Here is a 20,470-nt window from a genome sequence, read left to right as displayed (position 1 = left end):
GAAGAAAATGTCCTAGTCGATTGTGTCCTATTGCTCGATCCTCCACATTGCCACCCTGGAGTATTGTGTCCAGTTCTGGTCACCACATCTCAAAAAGGACATAGTGGAAATGGAAAAGGTGCAAAAGAGAGCGACTAAGATGATTACTGGGCTGGGGCACCTTCCTTATGAGGAAAGGCTACGGCATTTGGGCCTCTTCAGCCTAGAAAAGAGACACCTGAGGGGGGACATGATTGAGACATACAAAATTATGCATGGGAAGGATAAAGTGGATAGAGAGATGCTCTTTACACTCTCAAATAACACCAGAACCAGGGGACATCCACTAAAATTGAGTGTTGGGAGGGTTAGGACAGACAAAAGAAAATATTTCTTTATCCAGCGTGTGGTCAGTCTGTGGAACTCCTCGCCGCAGGATGTGGTGATGGCATCTGGCCTAGATGCCTTTAAGAGGGGATTGGACAAGTTTCTGGAGGAAAAATCCATTACTGGTCACAAGGCATGAGGTGTATGTGCAACCTCCTGATTTTAGAAATGGGCTATGTCAGAATGCCAGATGCAGGGGAGGGCATCAGGATGCAGGTCTCTTGTTATCTAGTGTGCTGTCTGGGGCACCTGGTGGGCTGCTGTGAGATACAGGAAGCTGGACTAGATGAGCCTATGGCCTGCTCCAGTGGGGCTGTTCTTATGTTTCAAGGCATCTAGATTCCACTCTCTTTTGCCTCAGCACTAGGCTACCACTTCAGAAAGTACCACAGAGATTGTCCTTTCTGGATCATCCTGATTTTTTAAGGCCTTAATCAGACAGTAGCTTCTCCCTGCATTTGGTTGCACACTCCACACTAAACTGGAAGCAGAACCCTGGAGAAAGAGGCATCCTGCAGAACCAGGGTCTGAATGTTCAATATATTGAACATCTGAAACTGGGCTAGACCTTTGGTCCATACAACTTTAGCTAGTGTGGTTGTGTAGTGGTTAAAGCCTTTGACTTAAATTGGTCCAAGTCTGGATTATCTCTGCTCTGCTACAATACTACTGACTGACCTTGGGTCAGTCCCTGTCTCTCAGCCTAATCCACCTCACAGAGTTGCTATGAAGATCAGAGAAAGAACCATTTGTTTTCCTTCGCTGCTGGGATGAAGGGCAGGATAAAGATCCAAGAGACAGGAACACCTATCTTGACTTATCTGACTGGCAGAAGCTGTCCAAGTTATCAGCAAGGAGACATCTTTCCCAGCCCTGCTGTCTAAGATCCTTTTGGGCACAGATGCCAAGTATTGAACCCGGGACTTTCCAGGCATGTGCTCTGCCACTGAACTACAGCCGCTCCCCAGTGCTACAGCCCTCTTCTCCCTGTGGTTTGTTCCAGCTCTGATGGTTGCCCCATTTTAACTGTGACGTCTGCACTGTTTATAGCTAGCCCTTTTGGACTTGTAATTGTTACAGCATCAAAACATGCTTTAAAAGGACAGCTCCCTTGTTCCAGGAAGTGTGCAATATACACATCAATGGTAGATGGCAGAGGTTTTGAAGGAACTCACCTTGAGCTGCCAAAGGTCTCCTGCTGGCCTAAAATGCTTCCAACCCTCCCTTGCTGCTTTTTTGTGCCTGTAACGTCCTTCTGGAAATACCTATATGGTTGTGCCTCTCTTTTTTGGAGTCCCAGTTCAAAGCCCCCTTCTTCCATGAATCCCTTGGTTTAGCGAGTAGAACCCAGGCAGGGTGCAATTAACATAGTAGTGAAGGTAGCAAATGCTACAGGCCCAATATGTTCGAGGGCCCCATCCCCAGTGGCGTCACAAGCAGGGGGCTTTACCATTGGGGGGGGGCTTCTGCACCCACAAAGTGTCCAAATTCTGCACAAGTAAATGATGAGATGCACCTTCTTTGGACTGTTTTTCTGTGCTTTACCCTTAAGGTGGGAGGCAAAGCAACTGAAATCCTATTCATGCCTATGCAGAATAAGACTTTTGTGGTGTTTTGCATGCCCTTCCAGCCTTGCTTTCTTCTACATCCCTTACCCTAAGTCTAAACCTTAGCCCTTTCTTAAATTCCAGGGAGGAGTAGCCAGTTGTTTGTATATACAGCGGACTACAGTCAGTTCTTGTGCGAAGAGAGTGTTTACATTTTTTTTTAATTGGGCCCCTTTATATGGGGCACCTGCACTAGTTTAATCCGGCTCTGAACCCAGATATGAGCTGATACCATGTGGCATAGCAGCCCACTGGTCAACTTCCTGATGGCTTCTGGAGCAGTTGGCCATTGTGGTAAATGGTAGTGGGCAAGATGAGCTTTTGCGCTGGTCCTGCAGGGCTCTTCTAATGTTCTTGCTGAAGCGAAGGAAGTCCAATGTCTAGTCAGTGCCTGGATGAGAGGTCTCCTGGCATCACAGCCTATGCTACCAGGTGCTTCATCATGGAGGGAAGGTGGAATTTGAATGTAAGAACATATAAAATGAAGATTTGAGTACTTGATGAGACTGCATTTGTTCACATTCATCTTTTGTTACACCTCTTCCCAACTCCCTCAGTTGCTTCCTCCCTTTTCAGAGTCAGAATGGAGATTGTGAACTTCTTGGGGCAGGACCTTTCTGTTTCTCCTGGGACTGTAAATTGCTGTGCCCAGCAATGGTGCAAGAGAAAGCACACACAAAAGAAGATATGACACATCTCTCTCCGAGGTGGAATCTCTCGGGTTCTTTGTTTCTACAAAATTCCTGGGAGTGAACTGCTGCTTGATTTACCAGCACTGGGATTCATTTTTAAGACTGCTGCATCATTTTAGTTAAATGCCATTTTTATTGTGGGTTACAAACTGTCAGCAAAAAAAGCAGTGAGTAAGAGTTAGCCAAGTAAAAATGGGAGTCCAGAATATGCCTGGGTTTCCTTGTGATCCCATATTGTTATGTAATGCTGCTCAGAGGGGGAACTGGGGGACACACACGCACAAAATGGCATCCACCACAAGCTGCTAAATTGGCAGAAAATGGTGAGTTGAGGGGGCAGCTAGGGGCCCTGTTTTTCTCCACAACCCCTAGAAATGTCAGTGCAAAATTCTCCTTTGTTTTGGTTTGGCACTGAAAATGTGTTAAACAAGAACATGATATCAGCCTGAGCAAGTGGTCAAGAGGAACCTCTTTCTGTTTTCCCCAAGGGTGGATCTGCTATAAGGCCAAATCAAAGCACCAGAGATGCTGAGGACAAGGGAAAACTGTGAGAATGCAACGTGGGGGTGGGTTGTAATTTGTTTGTGCGTCTCCTTCTGATGCTGCTTTATGTAATTACTGGGTGTCGAGATGCTTTCTTTGTGATAAAGGTCTCATGACATCTTCCGTCTTATTGCTATCTCACGCTCTGGCTGCTTTTTGTGAGTCTGTTCTGCATCCTAGGTAGGTTTGGAAAAAACATAATTGTTTGCTGCTAACAGATGTCTCGTTTTCCAGGGCACGCCTCACCCCATCAAGAAGTCATCAATAAAACACTTAAGCTGCCAATTGACAAATACAGTTCACCCTTTGTTAGGTGGTATCTGTCAATAACGCTTAAGCACAGAGGCACTCAATCCAGTGTAATAGAGTGCTCCATAAAATCATATGTTGAAAATTCCTTCTCAAATATTTTCATACTGTAGCAGTAATTACATACCAAAGTGGCCATTATTCTCCTTGTGCTCTCCCACACATTTGAACTGCTTTTAGTTGTCATTCTTTGTACCAGTGGATTCTTGGGAACTGTAGTGCTGTGAGAGGGAACTAGCTTTTATACAGAGAATGCTCTGCACTTTCTCGGAACTACAATTCCCAGATTTTTTGTAGGAAGCCAAGAATTCAACTGATGCATATTTATGTAGTATAAATATGCCCTTTCACTTCACGTATTAATCATTACTCATCATTGACACACATTACACATGGTGTGGACAAAGTGGAGAGTGGCAGCTCTCTCTCAACAGGAGAACTTGATTGGCAGGAGATTCAGGACAGGCAAAAGATAGAACTTCACACAACACATCACTAATTTAAGGAATCTGCTTCTATGATCAGTACTTAGGTGAATTTGAAAGGTGACATGAAGGAAGCTGAAAGGCAAAACAGGCCTAGCAGTTAGTGACTGTTCATAAGAACAGCCCTGCTGGATCAGGCCATAGGCCCATCTAGTCCAGCTTCCTGTATCTCACAGTGGCCAACCAGATGCCTCAGGGAGCACACAAGACAACAAGAGACCTGCATCCTGGTGCCATCCCTTACATCTGGCATTCTGACATAGCCCATTTCTAAAATCAGGAGGTTGCACATACACATCATGGCTTGTAACCCATGACGGATTTTTCCTCCAGAAACTTGTCCAATCCCCTTTTAAAAGCATCTAGGCTAGATGCCATCCCCATATGCTGTGGCAAGGAGTTCCACAAACCAACCACATGCTAAGTAAAGAAATATTTTCTTTTGTCTGTCTTAACCCTCCCAACACTCAATTTTAGTGGATGTCCCCTGGTTCTGGTGTTATGTGGGAGTGTAAAGAGCATCTCCCTATCCACTTTATCCTTCCCCTGCATATTTTTGTATGTCTCAATCATGTCCCCCCTGAGGCACCTCTTTTCTAGGCTGAAGAGGCCCAAACTCCGTAGCCCTTCCTCATAAGGAAGGTGCCCCAGCCCAGTAAACGTTTTAGTTACTCTCTTTTCCATTTCCACTATGTCCACTGTTAGTGACCCTTCACTTCTACTGGTTAATCTGGGTCAGAACTGGACACAGCTTTTGCAGCCACTGCCCAAGGCTAAGAAGCCCAAACAGAAGGAGATCACTTTACAGAAGCCTCTTCCCAGATTAACACAAAGCCCCCAAACTGAGGGGACACCTTTTAAAACTAGTCAGGAGACACACTCCCTGAGTGATGGCTGTCTGCATCAGAGCTTTTGCACAGGTGCAGTATGACCTTTGTTGGTGCTCCTGCACTGGCATGATAGTACAGGGCTGGTAAGAAGAGGCTGTTCCCACCCACATCAGTTTCAAGTTGCGTATGGCCCTCTGGAACCTAAGCTCTCTGTAAGCAGGGAACTTAATGTAGTGAAACTTGAGTAATCTGATAGGAGTAGCAACCAACTGCATCCCAGGTGAACTTAGACAAGGCAGGTAAGACAGTCAAAATACAAGAAGTTTATTCAAATCAAAACAATCACTGGAAAAGCAAGGAATCAAAACACAATGCTGATCAGTGAAGCAGGAAGAAAAGGGCAGGTGAGTGGCAAAGGTTGGCGCAGAAGTGAAAAGACAAGCCGCAAACATTATACACCCTGTTGCAAATAACTGGGGCCTTCCCCACCCTGATGTTCCAGGGAGTGTGTATGTTTGTGTGTCTGGGTCCCAACACTCCCTCTTGCAGCACAGGGAGCCAGTGACAAAAGCAGCTATTGCTGCTTCCAACAAGGGACCAGGGCAACACACAGTGAGTGGGCATTTATCTGATTTGCCTGGGGGGTTGGTCAGTCCCATTCTGGTGCTCAGCTGTATTTCTGAATCTCCTGCTCTTGGACATCAGGTGAGCTTCTTGGTCAAATGAACTGGCTCAAATTCAAGCTTCTTTGTTGACTGGTCAAGGGAAAGGTGAAGATGTTCAAAGGGCACCACCCCAGGATAATGGCTACTGCATGAGGATGTCCCAGCAGGTTTTGGAGGATGCTGAGGCATCTCATAAACCTTCGAAGGTTAGACAAGTCCAAAGAGAGCCAAAAATAGGCAAAAAGGGGGATCAGAGATCTTCACTGCAGAAGGTAGAGGCTACTAGTCAAGACAGCTACAAGCTGCCTCTTGATGCTTGCTGGAATACAGCTGTGGGACAGGACATTTGTGGACATGCCAGACACAGCTAGTGGCTCTTTGGTCTCATCCAGTGGAGGGGGGGGGGGGAAGGAGAGGCTTTTTTAAATAGCATTAATACTTTGGACACCCTTTCATGACTACAGACATGAATTTGAGAGGACAGATTCTCTCCCCCATCACTATTTAGTGGGTGAAGATTCTAGTCTATGTCAGTGACCTTGGATGTACAAAGTGAAGTAGTACTTGCATTTTAAGTCTAATGAATGCAGATAGTAAGGGTGTAGTCCTGACAACAACAGGACAGATACCTGCTATGTTGTAAACCACTCTGGGTCACTCCCTGTTAGAGAAGATGCCGCAGCTCATGTATCAAGTGACTTTCTTTTGTGAAAAGCTTGTTGTTTGGGAAATGAACATACCCCCACCCCCAATGTATCCTGCAAAAAGGATTCAGTTTGCCTTTGCATAAAAAAGTTAGATAGAAAATTGTGTTAAAACAGAGAAAGCATCACACTTCACAGTACAAAGTCACCCTTCTTTCCAGTGTCTATCTAAAATGTCTGCAAATCATCATATAAAAATGTACTTATTCAAATTAAACATTTTTGTGCAACTAAATTTATCTACACTTACACAAATGCACTGAGGAAAGCAAAATATAAAGAAATATTTTGACTTAACATTTTGTGAGGTTGGATTCTTTTATTATATATATATATACTGCATATAAAAAAAATTATTTGTAGGTTAACTCACATTTCAGAAACAAAATTAGGAAAAAGAAACACAACAGAATTGTATAAAGTGGCTAATTAATCTGTCAAATAACTGATTTAAAGAAACAATTTATCTCAATACACAAAAACAATACAAAATAGGAGGAAGTGTTGTGAAGTCTATGTACAGTGTCATTTCATGCAGAAATATACTGAAATAGAAAAGGTGAACATGTCATTTTAAACATCAAAGAATCTGCCTTCAAAGGGGGGAAAAAACCTGAAATATTGATATATCATCAGCCCATCTTAATAGCCATTGTGCCAGAAGTGAGGGAGAAGTCTGGGGGGAAGGTGCAAGGAAGAAAGGGCACTAATTATGAAAATAAGTTCACGCAGCTCAGGTACTTCAGGGCAACTGACGAACACCAGACTGTTTCTGGGCATGTGCAAATGTGCTAACTTCCCACTGAGTAACCTCAGGCAGACCATATTAAGCCGAGTCTGAGAAAAAGAGATTCATGGCAAACGACACCACTTGTACTAAGCAATCTTTGAGCCACACGTCAATCTGGCTTGGAATTAATTAACAAACACCACGTTCCTAAACTTTTCACCTGGCATGTCTGCCTGCAAAATATGTGCCTGACTGATGCAATGTTTCTGCAATGCCCACATAACTGTGAATTGCTGCAAGGTTGAGCAGATACACCCTCCCCCCCCCCCCAAAAAAAAATCTTGCTCACTTGTGCAACTAGTTTTAGGAGTGGGTAATAAATCATTTACACAGGTGTATTTCCACAGTGCGATTGCAACAGGGTGAACAGGCACTGATTATTAAGACCTCCAGATCACTGACAAAGATCTTATCATGCTACCAAATGACTCAATATTTGGAGTCCCTGCAGTCACATATTGCTTATACCAGGAAGAACCTTTTCCAAAATGAGCTTATCACTTGCGCATTGCTGAGAAAACAATTTCACACCTATTGGTATGTCATGTATTTTCAGAGTACAAGTCAAAACTCAAAACGCAGTGTGCGTGGGTCACACAAGGGCATCCATCGGGGAAGGGAGACTAGCTGCAGCTCCTTGCTGAGAGTGCACACTTGGTGGCAAACCCAGGTTGACTGCCATGTAATATGTACGAAGGCTCAGCAAGAAAGCCACAGCTGTGCAGGTTGATTTTTCAGATTTTTCAGTATTTAACTTAGAGCCTGCCTCCTTCTACTTTGGGTGGCTGGAGACAGGAGCCCCTCTGTCTTTTTTGTGGAACAGGGAATGCGTACTGCATGCAATACTTGCAGTGCTGGTTTCTGCAAAGTGCTTCAAGCTGATTTTCAAACATGCTCAAAACTCCGGTCGAAGCGGTCCAGGGATTAAGGATGGCTGCGGGTGAACACGGAAAGGGAACAGAACGATACAGTTCTCTCTCCAGGAAGCCACACTGCCATTGCAGGGGGAAAAAAACAATGGCACCAATGTGTTTAGTTTTCACAAGAAATTATTTCACAAGAAATCATCATTCATCCCCTGCCACGGAAAAGAGACACAAATGCTGCAACAAAAAATGGTTGCTAGGTTACTGAGAACACACAGTAGCGTCATTATACTCACAACCAATATTGTGGTGTCTGGTGAAAAAGAGCAACAAATGAACCTTAGGCACAGGAGATCAGCCATCTAGTTCCACATTTAATCCTTGAAGGGCCCAATCCTATCCATCTTCCTGTACTGATGTAGCTGTGACAACGGAGCATGTCCAGCATCCTGCATTGGGGGGTACAGTCACAGATGCCTCCTCAAGTAAGGAAATGTTTGTTCTCCTACCTTGGGGCTGCGTTGTGGCTGCAACCATGCTGGAAAATGGGATAGGAATAAGCTCTGATTAATTTAAGGGATGTGTTTGGATACCCATTGTCACACTGTGCTTGCAAAAAAGTCCTATGAAATCCATCACATTTTGCCAGGTTGTCTGTCATTTGATAGAGAGGACAGGCTGGAGCTGAAGTCAGGCTTTTCAGAAAGCTGAGGTGACAGGAAAGAGACACGACTATGGGTCTATTCATTCCACTACGGCCTCCTTTAAACAAGTGCTGCAAACACTCCTGCAAAACTTGTGAGGCCTGTGGAGAAAAAGTGCATGCGTACGTGTCTCCCACCAACCCTCCCCAAGGTCAACAATGTCTCTGTCATCCCACTTTCAGTTCTCTTAAAAATCACTCTCTAGGTTCAGCCTGGAGAAAAGTCTCATACATGTCCCATCCACCCACCCCACAAACATCAGGCAAAATATACCACAAGGCTCCATTCCAATGAACAGGATTTATGCACACACATGGAACTTGGCGCAAATTCTTTCCATGGGGTTTCCCTAATAGATGTGCCCAGGGGTTGACAGCCAGATGCAACTTGGATCAAGGGGTTGCATTTGATGTTATGGACTCATTCCCAGGGCTCAATCCTATTCAGTTTTCCAGTCCTAATGCAAATATACCAATGGGGTGTACACTGCATCCTGCAGTGGGGGGGGGGGGGTAGTCATGGAGGCCTCATTAAGATAAAGAAATGTTTGTTCCCTTATCTCAGGTATGCATTGGCGCTGGAAAGTTGGATGGGATTGGGTCCCCAATCAATTTCTGCCTCTAAAGATTCTTTTGATAATTCTTCCTCAACTGCTAGCTGGATGAAGTATTATGGTCTGGTCAGCTAAGCATGGAAAAGAAATACCTCCAGTTTACATGCTGACTTAAGGGTTCAGCTGCTGTTGTAAGAGGCCATACAGCAGCACGAAGATGCAGTACTGCCACCATTTTGGAGATGCTACTGCCATCACACTTGGTAACCTTGAGCAGGTAAGCCAGACCAGGGTAGGTGGCAGATCATGGGTGGGGAAGGGGTGGAATCAGGTGTTCTGGGGGAGAGGACAGGGAAGAGGTGGGAGTGGTAATGGCAGATGCCGGATCTTATCTCCACTTTTAGAAACGTCCCTCCCCCTTTTCCTCCTCTTCCATTAGCCACCAAAATGGGTGGTGCATGTCTGAGGAGACCCCCAAGGCCTTACACAGAGGTAAGTAAAACACATTTTTACTTACCTCCTGTTTGCCTTTGGGCCACACTGCACACCTTAGGATGCAGTGTGAGCCTTTCTGCACAGCTGCATTGATGCTGGTGACAGGGGATAGGATTGGGTTGTCAGACTAGGTCCTGCAAACCGAGGGAAGAAGGAAGAGCTTGAATTCTGATAAATCAGTGATTTCAGATAAAATGGACTAAAGGTCAAATCAAGATGTGTCTCTCTGTTTTTGCTATGAGACAAAAATAACCCTTTGAAGTAAGATACTTCATATTTAAATGGGGGAATGTTTGATAAATTAAGAGTAATTGCCTAGTAGAGAGTGAACACCAAAAATATTTGAGTTCTGACTGGGCAGCCCTGAGGTGAAGGGAATCGAGAGGTTGCAGGTACCCATAAACTTTGGTCCAGTAAAAGTGCAGAGTCCTTCCTCAGTTGCTCCATGGAGCAGATCTCAGCTTTTGGATCTAAGAAACGCTGTAGTTATTATAGTAAGTAGCTGTGGCATCTGCCAGAACAGAAATGAGGCTGGTCTCAGGTGTGTGTGAACCACCTGTGGTCTGAGACACCTGGATATGTCCATTGACTATCAACCCACTCGTCTCTGGGTGACCGGGGGTGTTGAGATATTGGTCAAACTCGTTGCGGTCCATCTCCTCCAGAAGCTCTGCTTGGCTCAGGTGGTCCAGGCTGTCAAAGTTCTGATGCTCAGGGGGAGGCGAGAGCTGGCCAAGGTGGGCATGGAGGTTGGAGGGCTGAATGGTGGGGTGAAAGGTTGGGGCATAATAATTGGCCGAGGGGGGAGCTGGGCAGCTGGAGGGAGCTGGGAGGATAGGGGAGCCTGCCTGAGAGACGGACATATGGCTGAGAGGGTGGTTACACTGCAGAGGGCCGGGGGAATATTCCAGAGAGTAGGCAGCTCCATGCATGTGGGGATGGGGAGGGTCTTCAGGGCAAGGGGAAGAGAAGAAACTCTGCTCAGGGTCTATCACATCCAAAGGGGACATCTCAGGTGGGGTGGGCAGGCCATAAGGATAAGCATCCATGGGGGCACCAGCACTATTGCCCTGGGCCTCTTGATATCTCCCAAGGCTTGGTAGCACGGAGGCGGGTCGATACTCTGCCTGTCCATCCTTCTCTCCTGCCACTCTGCTGCACGCCCTCTTCTCTGGCATGGGGTCCTGATCACCAGAGAGGTTTCCCAGCAGAAAGCCTGGATCCACCCGCTTGCAGATCCGCTTGACTTGCTTCTTCCTCCTGGGCCGGTACTTGTAGTTGGGGTAGTCTTGCATGTGCTGGACCCTCAGCCTTTCTGCCTCCTCTACATACGGCCTCTTCTGGGATGGGGTTAGCGCCTTCCACGACTTGCCTGCAAGGAAAAGAAGGGGAATGTTCTTTTCATACTGCACAGATGGGACTGACAGGAGCTGCTTGCCAGACAGCAGTCATTTGGACTCACGGCATTTGCTCACACTCATCCTCCTGTATGCTCTTCCCTGGATCCTCTCTATTCTTCCCCTCTTTTTGTCCCTTCCTCTCTGCCCATCATCTATCCTGCCTTTGCCACACAGAACATAAGAAGAGCCCTGCTGGATCAGGCCAAAGGCCCATCTAGTCCAGCCTCCTGTATCTCACAGTGGCCCACCAGATGCCTCAGGGAGCACACAAAACAACAAGAGACCTGCATCCTGGTGACACTCCTCGCATCTGGCATTCTGAGGTAGCCTACTTCTAAAAATCAGGAAGTTGCATATCCCCATCATGGCTTGTAACTTGTGATGAACTTTTCCTCCAGAAATTTGTCCAATCACCTTTTAAAGGCAACCTGGCCAGATGCCATCACCACATCCTGTGGTAAGGAGTTCCACAGACTCAAGGAGTTCCATAAACCCAGACAGAAGCCCACACTTGGAGACCTTGCTCTCTACTCCTGCCTGATTGGAAACCTGAATGGAGGGGCTGGATTGGGGACAGGACGTTCTATGGAAGTGGTGCCACAAAAACTTTTCAGCTAGCCTCTGTGATAGCAATTGTACTTATTCTCAGGTTTGTAGGACTGATTTTATTGTTTTAATATATGTGTTAATTTTATGTTTGTACAGCAACTGCTTTTAGGTGTGCGAGAAATAAGAAATCCATTTCTGCTATTTGTTGTTCTTTTTTTCCTTTTCATGCTACACTCTGCTCTAGTCATATTAATAAAAGCAGGATGCAAATGAATGGTACTGTAAGGGACAATATTCGTAGATGGTGCAATGTAAATAGCAAAATGAGAATAGTTCATCTAGTTGGGTGGGAACTCATCTTGCAGGAATTTCCTCTGCACAAATCGCATGGCAAAAATGGGGTTGGTAGAGGAGAACTTTCCACTGGACTGGACTCAAGGAGATTCGGGCTGTGTCCCTGTTCAGCATGCAGCAAGTTTGAAAGATACTCAAGTGCTGCCAAATGAACCCACTGCTTTTGCCATAATTAACTGGATTGGTTCAGATCAAGCCTCCTTCTGGCCCAGATCTCTCTTTCCATCCAGAGGCTTCAGGCTTCATGCCCATGGCAGGCAAGAAGATGACATAAGAAATCCACTTCTTTTGAACATGCAGGTTCTAGTTAGCAACTTTGGAGAGTTGCTAAATAAAGCCTCCACACGTTAGCCACACATATATGTCCAGTCCTGTGAAAAGGCATCTAGCCCTCTAGCCATCCAGTGGCAGCAGCAAATTCCTCCTTGAGTGAAGAGGTACTTCCTTTTTGCCATCCCTCCCACCAACCCCCTCAGTGATCCCCGAGTTCTACTGTTCTCTCTCCAATTTTGCTATGATGGCAGGCATCACCTTGAATACTTCTGGCAAACAGGAAGATGTAAGCTAGAGATTTCAGAAATCATCGAATTCTAGAGTTGGAAAGGACCCAATAGATCATCTAGTCCAACCCCCACCTGTAGCAGGAAATCCTCCTGGAGGATCTTCAACAGGTGTTTGTTGAGCCTCTGCTTGAAGATCTTGACTAAAACATGAAATATTTATGTATAAGTGACAAAAGTGACAAAATCTATTAATTTTGTTTAAGTATGAGAGACAATAACAGACTATTTCCCTTTACACAGTTCATAGGTGTATAAACCTCTGTGATGTTTCCCCTAACTTTCGTTTCCAATCTAAAAAGCTGTAACCCTATGCATACATCCTGAGAACTGACATCTGAATAAGTTGGAAAACATGCTTTGGTTTGTACGTGTTTCTGGTGTCACCCAACCTCTCATTCATGAACCCGAGTACATTTACAATTTCAAAATTCATGGAAAATGTAAAAGTTAATTCCAGAGCTAGTGAAAATGCATCATCCAGTTCTTAAAACAGACAGAAAATAACTGGGCAGAGGACAGAACAACTGGCTGATAAGCACCGGTATTAAGTACAAGCTGAGAACATGGAAAGAACCTGTACTAATTACTGAGAAAATAGGTGTTCTACCAAAATGAGCTAAGACGCATGCCAAGGTTCATGACGGGGACATGAACACATGGAACAGAACAAAAGAACAATGGACTGGGACTTTTGGACAATCTAAATATGTGATGTTCCCAAAGATGGAAGAATGCAAGAGAACATACACACACAGCCAGCAGTTTAGTGGTCCAGCATGTTGATTACCTGATTAATAATTAAAAGCCAATCTAATCAGTGGGTCTGCAAATTAAGGATCTTTTTGTTCCTGGTGTGCTGATCGGCTAAGGAGTGAAAAGGGAAGCATCAGAGATGTCCATCCCTCCTAACAATGAGTGAAGAGCTCTTACTTATTAAACTGTTCAGTCCGTTTTCCTACACTTCTTCCAATATCTCAGGCACAACAATACTCTGTGGGTGTTCTCAATAATATGCAAATCATTTGAATCACTCAGTGATCAATCAAACCCAAGGCTGGAAATTTCACTGGAATTTGAGTTTGCCATTCCAAATGTCCAACTTTGTTTGGTACGTTGATTCTGAGGGACAGTCACAGAAAAACAAGTTTTGCTGGCACATTTTAAGGCAGTAGTTAAAAACAAAAACCTTTCACAATTCCTACAAGAAGAGGCTCAGTGCCAGGCGTAGTTAGTGTTCAGGCAAGAAAAACTTCCAGAGGAATTGTCTACAGCAGCCAAAGCAACCAAGAATCTTGCAGCCCCTTAAAGAATAAGTAACAGGCAGATCTGGGTTCCAAAAAAATCCCTACCCAGACATGAAACCAGCTGGGTGATCTTCAGCAAGTCACACAAAGCTGCTCTGATGGAATGATGAGTCTGCTTATAGGAAGGAGGTACAGGAGTTGTTATTGTGGTGCAAAGAAAATAATCTCTCACTTAACATCAAAAAAAACTAAAGAACTTATAATTGACTTCCGGAAAAAGAGGGGTATACACACACCATTATACATAAATGGTGAGGAGGTGGAGAGGGTTGCTAGTTTCCTAGGTATTTATATCACAGAGGACCTCTCATGGACTATTAACACTAGCATGTTGATAAAAAAGGCACAAAAGTGGTTATATTTTCTGAGGAAGCTTGGGAGGTTAAATTTGTCACAGTAGCTGCTTGTGTCTTACTATCGTTGCACCATTGAGAGTGTCCTAACCTATGATATCTTGGTGTGGTACAGAAATTGCTCTGCAGGGGACAAAAAAGCTCTGCAGAGAATTATTAAGATCGCGCAGCGTATCATCAATCTTCATCTACCAGCTTTGGAGGACATCTATACATCTCTCTGTCTGCAGAAGTCACATAGTATCCTGAGAGACCCCTTCCATCCGGCTCATAAGTTCTTTGAACTGTTGCCTTTGGGTAGACGATACAGAACTATTAGAGCAGCACCACACGATTCCTGAACAGTTTTTATCCCACAGCCATAATTAATTAATATTTTAATTAATAAATTAATAATTAATTAATTAATCAATTATTAATCAATTAATAATTGATTAATTAATCAATTAATTAATTGAATAAGGCAATATAGTTGTTACCATGCTCCTGGGCATTATGGCCTGTTATACTGTTTTTATATTATGATGCATGTGTATAGAATGTGTGGGTGAGTGTGCAGAGTGCGATTGTTGGAATTGTAGTATCTCAATATTATGTTTGTATCTCAAAGGTGCATAAATTTCATTCTGCTGTAGCACAAGGACAATAAAGCTACTCCTCCTCCTCCGAGGATCAATGGGGGAGGGGGGGATGGGACATCATCAGATTCCACACTAAGTTCCTGAGTAAGGCTAAATTATAATCTAATAAATGACAGCTGAGGTCCTTTCCATCCTCTGGATTGTGAACTGCAGAACAGAAACAGGAGCAGGGCAAGCCACTGTCCAGACAAATGGGATGCCCCCCCCTGCTTCTACCCAAGTACTGCCAACTTCACAGCAAAGTTCCAAGAGACTTATTCCCTCTCCTTCAGACACTGAATTTCTGAAAGAGCAGCAACTTCTTTTTACAACCCAATTAAATCATTGTGGGTGCTCAGCCCCTTATCACATGCAGTCCTTACAGTCTAGCTACTCTACTAGCCTATGCAATAGAAAATGCTAATTCAGTTCCTTATGCAAATAAGCCTCACTGCATCATTTATCAGCAGCACTGAATTTTGAGTCATAGGCTCCAGGGCAATTTTTATACCAATTCCCAGCATTCCAAAAGATATTTGTATTAATGGCCAAAAGTCATTTCCTTCTGATTCAGAAATGGTTATCAGGACTCAAATCCTATATAAGTGATCGTGATGGTCTGAAGTCAGCTGTGAACAGTGAGCTAAACTACCGTAGTTGGAGGAGGACAGCAAGGTAACCAGCAGGGTGAAATCTTAAGCAGACAGTCAAGAGCTTCAAAAGGATCTCTCCAAGCTGGGTGAATGGATGGGCAACAAAGTGGCAAATGAGATTTGCCAGTGTAATTACTTGTAAAGTTACACATGTTGGGGCAAAAAACATTTCCTAACTTCCCACATATACTGATGGGAGTCTGAACTTGTGGTGTCTGCTCAGGAAATAGATCTTGGGATTGTGGTGAAGAGTTGAAGGAGATTTACTCTAAGTGCGGCAGCAATGAAGAAGGCAAATTCCACACTAGGTATTGTTCGGAAAGGGAATACTGCACAGTTCTGGTTGCTCCATCTTGGGAAGGACATCACAGAGTCAGGAAAAGGAACAGATCTGAAAAAAAGAACTTTCCTTACGAGAAACGTCCATTTAAAAAAAGACAAAGGAAAGGAGGATATGACAGAGGGCGATAACACTTGCGAACACTGTGGAGAGAATATTTATGACTTACTCTGCATTTCCAAAGTTTGAGAAAGAAAAAGCAACTTTCACAAGCGCAAAAAAAAAAAAAAAAAAAAAGATTTCACAAAGACATTTCAACAGATTTTCTTCCTGGCACCCCTCAGTTTCTGGCTGCAATCCTACATGTATGTACTTGGAAGTAAATCCTGTTGAAATCTGCAGCACTTACTTCCAAGTAAGCAAGGTTTAGGACTAGGCAGTACAAATCTTGCCAATCCAAACAGACCTCCTTGAAACCCATTAGAACTATCACTGGCACTGATTTCACCGTAGGTTTAAGTTGCTGTGTTAAAAGATGGAAAACAGGAAGGGGCTTTTAAAACAACTGAGTTGGAATTTGAATTAATTAATTAGTAGTTGTCCCACTTTCTTTTCAAAGTAGGACAACTAATTTCTAGATTTGTCCCCTGTATTTTTAATTAATTCCAATTCTATCAATTTCTGTTGTAAACAAAATCATTTTGTTTTGAAAGGCAGGCAAAAACCCAAATGAACAGCCTCGCCACAAAAAGGGTAATGTAAATTCAAAAAAATGAAGCAGTTTCAGCTGCTTCTTGGTCCCTGTGCCTCATGAACAGTGCAGTCCTATGCATGTTTTCTCTGAAGTCCCACTATATTCAATGGGGCTTACTCCCAGGTAAGTGGGGACAAGCCTGCAGCCTAAAAGAGCGTTTTATGAAGTGATTCCCATTACTTTGCAATTGCTTTTAGGATGCAAAGTGCTGCCTTTATTCATTGTATTCCAAACTTGTAAAAACACCTTATTGCAAAATGACCTTAGTGCTTTTTTTCACTTTTAAGACATGCACTTCTCATCGTATATCGCTGTACGTTTTGCAGATAATTCAACTAGCAGGGCCAGACTGACATCATTTGTTGCCAAAGCCTAATTCCCCAGCAAAAGCCTGGAGCTGCTCTCTAAATGAAAATGAAATCAGAAAAACAGCCTATTCAGTGCACACTTTCAGAGTCTGATGATTTGAAAATCCTTTTGCTTATTCATCCCCACACTTGCGAGTGGAGTCCCCATCATAGTCCAGTTCTATGCCTGTTTACCCAGAAGTAAGTTCCCATCACTTGGGGGTTTACAACCAAATAAACATGCAGAGATTGGAGGTTTAAGGTGCCAAAATTCAGTATCCAAATGAAAATAAAATAGCATAAAATGAACACATAAATAGCAATAATTTTTAAAAATGGGATCATTTCTTCCCTTCTTCCTTGGTTATATGATTATTTCGTTAACTATCATTGTGGAAAGAAAACTGAAAGTGTGTCTTGCAGATTGTGCGTTTTCCAAATGCTCCAGAGATATTTATATTATCCTTTCCTTCTTTCTTAGCATGTTCTGCCAAAAACATATGTAAAAAGCAACTTCAGAACACAAATGAAAGAAGAGTTTCAGACCAGATTTACACTGTCATCTGTTACAGATCAGCTTTACACTCAAATTTGGAGAGGTTTATGCTGAGTTTTATAATTCGTTAGGAAGAATCATTCCTATTCTGTTCAAGGGGTCACCGCATGGCAAACTCCTAAAACTATTAAGGCATCCTAAGTAAGTTACACAATCTAATTTTGCATGTGTACTTAGAAGTATGTCTACACAGCATGTCTACTTAGAAGACATACTTAGAAGACATACTTAGAAGTTCAATGGCACATTGAACTCAGTGGGTCTTAATCCCAGGAAAGTGTGTATAGGATTGCACCCTTAGGCAGTTAGAACCCGTGTGCTACATGTTTGAAGAAAGCAGCAAAGAAAACCAAGAGAAATAATATATTTTCAAATGACTCCTTTCACAAATCATCTCTTTCCAGCCAATTCTAATCTAATCCTGTACAAGATGTTAAAGAAAGAACGAACATTGGGGGGAAATAAATTAATTTGATGGGGTGGACCAAAATTCAGAATGCCAAAGAAAAGGTAGTAGAAATAATGGGGGAAAATTGGGAGAAATCTCTTAGAAACGATTTTTCAACAAAAGAAAGAAAGAAAGAAAGAAAGAAAGAAAGAAAGAAAGAAAGAAAGAAAGAAAGAACCCAATCCTATGCATGTCTACTCAGAAGCTAGTTCCATTATAGTCAATGAGCTTACTCGCCAGTAAGTGTGGCTAGGATTGCAACCCAAAAGCCCAATCCTATGCGTGTCTACTCAGAAGCTAGTTCCATTATAGTCAATGGGGCTTACTCTCCAGTAAGTGTGACTAGGATTGGAGCCCAAGAGCCCACGCCTAAGCATGCCTGCTCAGAAGTAAGCCCCATTCTAGTCAGTGGGCTTACTCTCCGGTTAGTGTGGACAGGATAGCAACCCAAGAGCCCAGCGCTATGCATTGACACTCCAAAGTCAGTTCCATTCTAGTTAACGGGGCAAACTCCTCGCTCAGCGTGGATGGCTTTGCAGCCCAGCGCTAGCCACGCTTTCCTGGGAGCGAGCGCCGCGGAGCCTGCTTCCGCGAAGACGCGCCCCGGGCTGGCTGCAGCCAACTGCAGGCACGGCTCCTGCGCCCCCCGTCCTGCCGCTCCTCGGAGGGAGTCCCGCAGCCTCGCGGGCGGAGCATCCCCGGAGCCGCTCACCTAGCATCTTGCTGAGCTCGGCGTTGTGCAGGTCCGGGTTCTGCACGGCCAGGCGCTTGCGCTCGTCCTTGGCCCAGACCATGAAGGCGTTCATGGGGCGCCGGATGCGGCTCTCGGGGCCCCCCTTGTCCGCGCGGGGCCCCGGCGGCGGGGCGCCCTCGGGCAGCTCCAGCGCCGCGCAGTCCAGCCGCTCCGGCCAGGCGAACGCGCCCCCCAGCAGCGAGGCCATGCCGCCCGCCCGCCCGCTCCTCTGGCAGCAGCAGCGGCGCCCCTCGCCCGGCCGCGCTCTATTTATGAGCTCCCGGGCTCCGCCTCGAGCGCTCCCTCCCGGCGCGCTCTCCTTCCCCTGCCGGAGCCGGGGGCCAGGGAGCGGGAGCCCTTCCAGAGGCGACAGTGCCCCTGAGTAAGTGCAGAGAGCACTGCCTGCACCTGCGTGCCTACCAGGTAAGAGGAAGGAGGGAGTGTCCCCGGCTTCACACGTGCTCTAGCAGGGGCTGCCCCCTAACTAGCAACGCTTCCCTTCCCCCCATGTTTGTACAGCATCAGAGGCTGCAATCCTAGCCACACCTACCCTGGAGTAAGCGCCATTGACTGTAATGGGATTTACTTCAGAGTAGACAGGCATAGGATTGCGCTCTCAGGCTGCAATCCTAGCCACACTTACCTGGGAGTAAGCCCCATTGACTGTAATGGGATTTACTTCTGAGTAGACAGGCATAGAATGGAGCTCTCAGAGCCGGACGACCAGATGTCCTCTTTTTCCAGGGCATGTCCTTGTGTCCTGGAAAAGAACTGAAATGTCCTCCTTTTCCCTGTGAGTGAGCCCCTGCAGGCAGCGGAGAGCCTCCTTGTAAACCCCCTTGGGGGTTTAGAGATAGCCTGCCTATGTGAACTGCCTTGAATAAAGTCAGAGAAGTAATCCAATGACCAGAAAGGCGGTATATAAATACCAGTATTATTATTATTATTCCTTGTAATTAATACATTACACATAATATAGTTTTAAATGTAATGATAAGTAATATAGTGTTTAAATTAACCACATGAAATCCATATACGTGAGTGTTTTTAGCTTCTATTTTGCCATGTCCTACATTTTTCTTGGATGTCCTACATTTCAGGGTGCCTTGTCCTCTTTTGTGGTTATGACATCTGGACACCCTTTCAGAGAGCTCATCCTCAGAAAATGTTGGGGTCAGGATGACAAATAAGCAGGTTCGTCCCTAACCACGTGGGATAAGTGCTGCAAGACTGAACTCAGTGTCCTTAAGGTGATACGGGGTGAGAGCCCAATCCTAAATGTGTCAACTCCAAAATTATAATGGAGATTATTTCTCCATTAAGTAAGTCAATGAGACTTACTCCCAGGTAAGTGTGGATAGGATTGCAGACTGAGGGCTCAGTCCTATCCAATTTTCCAGTGCTGTTGCACCCATGCCAATAGGACTGCATCCTGTGGTGGGGAGGCAGTCACAGAGGCCTCCTCAAGTTATGGGAACATTTGTTTTTTTCACCTCAGAACTGCATTGAGGCTGCACCAGAGCTGGCAAGTTGGATAGGATTGGGTACTGAGTGGGTTCCCCCAATGGAAGTCATAACCACATAGTAGCTACAGTGATCTGCACATCAGGGATCAGACAAAACAGCTTTGGCATCAGGGAGCGTGAGGACTCTGGGCAGAGTTGATGCTAGCATCTCTGTCCACAGAAATTAAGCACTGGTGTAAGACCGTCTCTCGTACCTTTTAGTGCTCCTTCCACTGGGGGGAGAGAACATCAAGGAGAATCCTCATGCAAACCTCTCCCCCCCCCCCCCAGGAAGAGGACTTGCTCACTATAGGTGAGTTGCAGCCCACCCATGGCTGAAGTTCTCCACTCTTTGCAATATAGAGAAGCCATTGCAGAGCAGCCCTTGCTGAAAACCAGGACTGTGCATGTGTCAAAAACCAGGAGGACTATCAAGGACTTG

General features: G+C 44.9%; 1 protein-coding gene across 1 annotated transcript; it reads right to left on the bottom strand.

Moving 5' to 3' along the window:
• Positions 1-7,267: 7,267 nt before the first annotated feature.
• Positions 7,268-18,731, bottom strand: SOX7 (SRY-box transcription factor 7). Its single transcript, XM_066626458.1, has 2 exons — positions 18,503-18,731; positions 7,268-10,981 (listed from the first exon to the last, which is right to left on the bottom strand). Exons 1-2 carry the CDS (start codon positions 18,729-18,731, stop codon positions 10,080-10,082), a joined length of 1,131 nt encoding a protein of 376 aa, XP_066482555.1. The 3' UTR covers positions 7,268-10,079.
• Positions 18,732-20,470: the final 1,739 nt, after the last annotated feature.

This window comes from Tiliqua scincoides, chromosome 1 (genome assembly GCF_035046505.1).
Source record: "Tiliqua scincoides isolate rTilSci1 chromosome 1, rTilSci1.hap2, whole genome shotgun sequence".
Lineage (NCBI taxonomy): Eukaryota > Metazoa > Chordata > Lepidosauria > Squamata > Scincidae > Tiliqua > Tiliqua scincoides.
The sequence above is the reverse complement of the archived record's forward strand: the minus strand, read 5'-3'. Positions and strand labels throughout refer to the sequence as shown.

Excerpts from the sequence above, each read along its gene's own strand:
- SOX7 (XM_066626458.1), bottom strand. The coding sequence starts at position 18,731 with ATGGCCTCGCTGCTGGGGGGCGCGTTCGCCTGGCCGGAGCGGCTGGAC. Across the intron at positions 10,982-18,502 it reads CGAGCTCAGCAAGATGCTAG|GCAAGTCGTGGAAGGCGCTA; the intron begins GTGAGCGGCTCC and ends TTTTCCTTGCAG.